The sequence below is a fragment of the Necator americanus genome, chromosome III (assembly GCF_031761385.1).
Source record: "Necator americanus strain Aroian chromosome III, whole genome shotgun sequence".
Classification (NCBI taxonomy): domain Eukaryota; kingdom Metazoa; phylum Nematoda; class Chromadorea; order Rhabditida; family Ancylostomatidae; genus Necator; species Necator americanus.
Window position 1 is genome coordinate 5,945,967 of NC_087373.1, and position 4,237 is coordinate 5,950,203.

A 4,237-nucleotide genomic window follows, 5' to 3' on the forward strand; every position below is an offset into this window, starting at 1 on the left:
ACGCCAGCAGCTGCCTTGCAGCCGCTCGCCGTCGATCGAATCTTGGCTCGTTGCCATTTCGACTTTATCCCCCTGGATTTTTCGTGGTTTAGTTCATGGGATTTATTTATTTTTGTGACACTACTACTACTGTGACACTACTAGATGGTTATTTCCATACTGACACAGATTGCAGAAATATCAGATAGTTACAGTGCCACATTGGTATTACATCGCAGTTGCTATGATTCGGTCAATTCGTCATTCTTTCGAGTTCAAATTTGAATTATCTGATTTGAATCCACTCTCAATTGGAGATTTCAAACTCCAATTTGAATCTTATTTCCTGCTTTGCTGATTTCCGTCATCGAAGACTTATTACAAACCCGTAACTTTGGATTCTACTCACTTTCTGTTGCAATTACTCGGCAAGAACTGTTTCCTCGTGTGGACTGTTTTTACCTACCTTTGCATGTCCTTATTTTTTGCGTTGCTTCACTGTTCGCTGTTGGTATTTTTCTTCGTAGGAAACATTTTAAGCTTTTGGTATAGCTTTTAGTAACCTTAAATTTCAGAATGTATTCAGCCAACCGGTCTCATCGAGCCGAAACAAGAAATCGAACGAAGGATGAATTGCGGAAAGTTATTAGCTCTATAGAAAAAGTTAGAAAATGGGAGAAGAAATGGGTTCTTATAAAGGACACTTCCATCAAGATACAGAAATGGGTTCCTGGTGAGTTTTTCTTCGTTGCCCAATTTATTCTTATGTTTTTCCTTTTCACTCTCGCACTCTCGTGTACTGCAGAGGGTCAAAAATAAAGTAAATAGATAATAATAAAGCTGTTACCTGGAGTAGACAACAAAATATTCTAATTTCTGGTCCCGTTCCCTCGTAACATTTCCGAGAATTAATTGGAACTTTTGGATTTTCTTCTTCTCCTCGTAAGAGAAGAGGCAAGCAACACTAAGAATTAATTATTTATCCAACTCGACGAGCTAAAACCATGTCAGAAAGGCACTTGCATCCGAATCGTCCCCTCATTCGATTTGTTTAAAATTGGTTGATTTCTGGTGAGGCCTTATTTTGCAGTTATTTGCAGCAAACGATGGTAGATCACTGGTTGAAACATATTTAAATCGTTGGCAAAAATTTTCATGGGAGTATCACATAATTCAAAAAATAATCTTCTGCTCATGAAAAAACAGTGCGAAAATTGGCTCAAGGAGTTTACATGTGTAGATATTCGTTTGATTTTCTTTTAATTTTTCTTCTAAAGTTGAGTCGTAAACGTCATTTTTACCGGTCTTCCATAGCGAATCTTCGTTCAATCTATCTTGTACTCGAATTTGCTGAGCTATGAATCACAAAAATGCATTTGAAGGTCATTGTGTTCAAGTAGGCTGCAGCTAACCCAACCAGAAGGCGCTTATAGCGCAACAATTGCGCCCCGACATCAAGTGAGATGCTAAGGCAACGTCAGTTATTTGTTGTTGAAGAACTACGAGTATTTGAGAACCTCGGTTGTCCGTACATTCGAATAGCTCGAGAGAAAACGTTCGTTTGAACAACTTTGAATTTTTGAATTGAATTATTCGGTTAGAAAAAACGTATCAGTTTTTGAACAAATATTAGACGGGATTGACATCCATATGTCTTGGTGAATGAATGCTTAAGAATTCAAGCATTCCGATACTCGGATTCGAATGCTCTTAGAAATCAGAAGTCGATTGTCACTCATTCATTTGAATATTTTTAACAGCCTCGAATATTCGGTGTTAGAGCTCACTTCCTGAATATAATAGATTCTTTAAAACAGGAAAAAAGAAATCATCGAAATAAAATTCTCTCAGAGGCAGTAACAAATGAAAATGAGAAGGGAAGGCTCTAGTGTTGTGTCTTATATTTGTGAAAGATGCATTTGACGTACACAAGGATTTTAGGAAAAATAATTTACTTCTTTTTCTTTTTTTTCTTTTTCTTCTTTTTTTTCGAATTTTTCTTCTTTTTATTGGATTTTCTTTCATTCAGTGACGGCACAAATGAATATACCACCGCCAAAAATTTCGAAACCTACAGTGGATGAAGATGCGAGTAACACCATACAATCAACGGAAGAGAATTCTCAAGGTAAGATAATCCACCGTGACCTTCCGTTTTTGTGTTGTGGGTGTAAACGACACCAAGTAGGCTTCTGATCTATGCTTACAGTCAGTTCTTTGTGAATTCTTTGGTTTCCTTTTTTTTACGTTGATGTAATAACGTTGAGAAGTTCCGTAATTCACCTTTTTTTCTAATTTTACACTTTCAATTTAGATTCGAATACTGGCACCAACGCACCACGATTGGCTCGTTTTGGCGGGAACATCAACGACGATTCAAACACCGGTTTTTCCGAGGCCGGTTTTGATTCGGATTCGAATCAAACATTCGAACCACAGAACTATCAACCAAGTACCGAACACGCATCTACAGACTTCAGCGCTATGCGTGATGCTGAAATGGGCAATTAATGGCCCTCTGTGGAGCAGTCCTGCCTTGATCTCTACCATAATCTGTTTTATTCATGCGTTTTTTTGCACTATGTACAGTATTGATTGTTTTCTCAAGTTTTCATCAATTTATTAACAATTCAATCGATAAAAAAATACATTAGCAAAGAAACGATCCCTATATACAATTGAAACAGACAACAAGAAAAAAAAGAACAACGATCAAGTGACTTGAAATGTCTTGAAGGGCAGAGAAGGAGAGATTACGGTTGAGGGACAGGTTGATTCGAAAGGATACACATTAAATAAATAAATAGAAATAAAAGGACCTAAAAAAAGGTGCATTGCACTGTTTCACAGCTGGGAATGTGCCAGTATGGGTACGTCTAGCACACTGTCAATTTCTGAACCATCTTCTCAAGATATGAAAACTTTACGCTATTTTCTGGCCATTTTAAAAGAAGGTGGAGATGAGTACGTTTTATATGCGTATTTTTGGGCTTTTAGGATACGTCGTCCGGATATTTCCTGAGTCTGAATCCTCTTAAGGAAATTTTGCCGCAGATATCGATGTGCAAATAATTTGCATTGTGTCATTTTATTCTACCACGGCCGATATCTTCGCTACCACTTAGGGCAGGGTTGAATTGATCCCCAATGGGTATTAAAATCAGCGTACCACGAAATTGATGATGTCGGGATCTCCGCAGAAAATGATAGTGTTTGTGGGAATCTGAGAATCCGCAGGAAATGATAGTGCTCACTCTCAATCCCCCCATTAGCCTTGAAAAACAGCGTGGGAAACGGCCTCGTTTTTTCTTACGACGCACGTTGAAACGCGCCAAATAGGAAGAAAGAACGCTTGAACAGAGATTGAATAGAATTGAGGGAACCTCACTGATCTCTTTCCGCTTGGTCGTGGACGCGGCACGTGAGCAAGAGCGTTCTAACGTGGGTCGTAGGAAAGAACGACCAGTAAGGCTGTTTTTCAGAACCACTAGGGAATTGTGTATGATCATGCTCACATTCGTAATCTACACCCCGAACTTTTTTTAAATTTTATTTACTATTTTTTCTAATTTTTTAAATTTCCCTTGGAACTATTTTTACCTGGAAAGATCCCAATATCGTCAATTTTATGATACGCTACCTTTGAAATCAATTTAAAAAATACGCTATGCATATTCCGAGAAATGTTGCATATTTCTGGTCTATATTCCAGTTTTTTTGTACAACCCTTATTAGGACCGTCGTAAAACAGACAAATAAATCCCAGTGACACAGCAAATATAAAAAAAAAAACCGATGCATATCCTACGATTTGTGTTATAATTTTCTTCATTAGTATAATCCACGCTAATATTTCTATGAGTGCCGCAATCAAGTGACGCGACTCGTCGAGAAGTCTACCGCGTGCGGAGACGTGTGGGACGAGTTTTCGCGTGTTTCGCAACTTTCCTCCACGCGGACGCCGATAACGAAATAATATCTCTCGCCATAAATAAGGCACAACATCGTGAACATCGCTGTTAGTGTAACCCATGAGATAAACCCGCACGCATGCGATGCGTGCGCAACGTATTCGTAATTTATGGAGATTAGTCTTTAGAACAACTCAAGAAAAATAAATAACACACACACACACAACGGGCCATTTTCCCTTTGGGACCCGCTAATTTTTAAAATGAACACCCGGAAAAATGAAATGTTTCGCCTACAAATTGGAATGGTTCTATGGGTGAAAGCAGCGTATGTTGAGAAGTACATA

At 38.4% G+C, this 4,237-nt stretch overlaps 1 protein-coding gene across 1 annotated transcript; it reads left to right on the top strand.

Annotated features, from left to right (window-relative positions):
* Positions 1-555: 555 nt before the first annotated feature.
* On the top strand, positions 556-2,490 carry RB195_008729 (uncharacterized protein; the record flags this gene model as incomplete). Its single annotated transcript, XM_064195366.1, has 3 exons — positions 556-712; positions 2,009-2,107; positions 2,294-2,490. The coding sequence occupies 3 exons, from the start codon at positions 556-558 to the stop codon at positions 2,488-2,490; spliced, it is 453 nt and encodes a 150-aa protein (XP_064046511.1).
* Between the last annotated feature and the right edge of the window lie 1,747 nt (positions 2,491-4,237).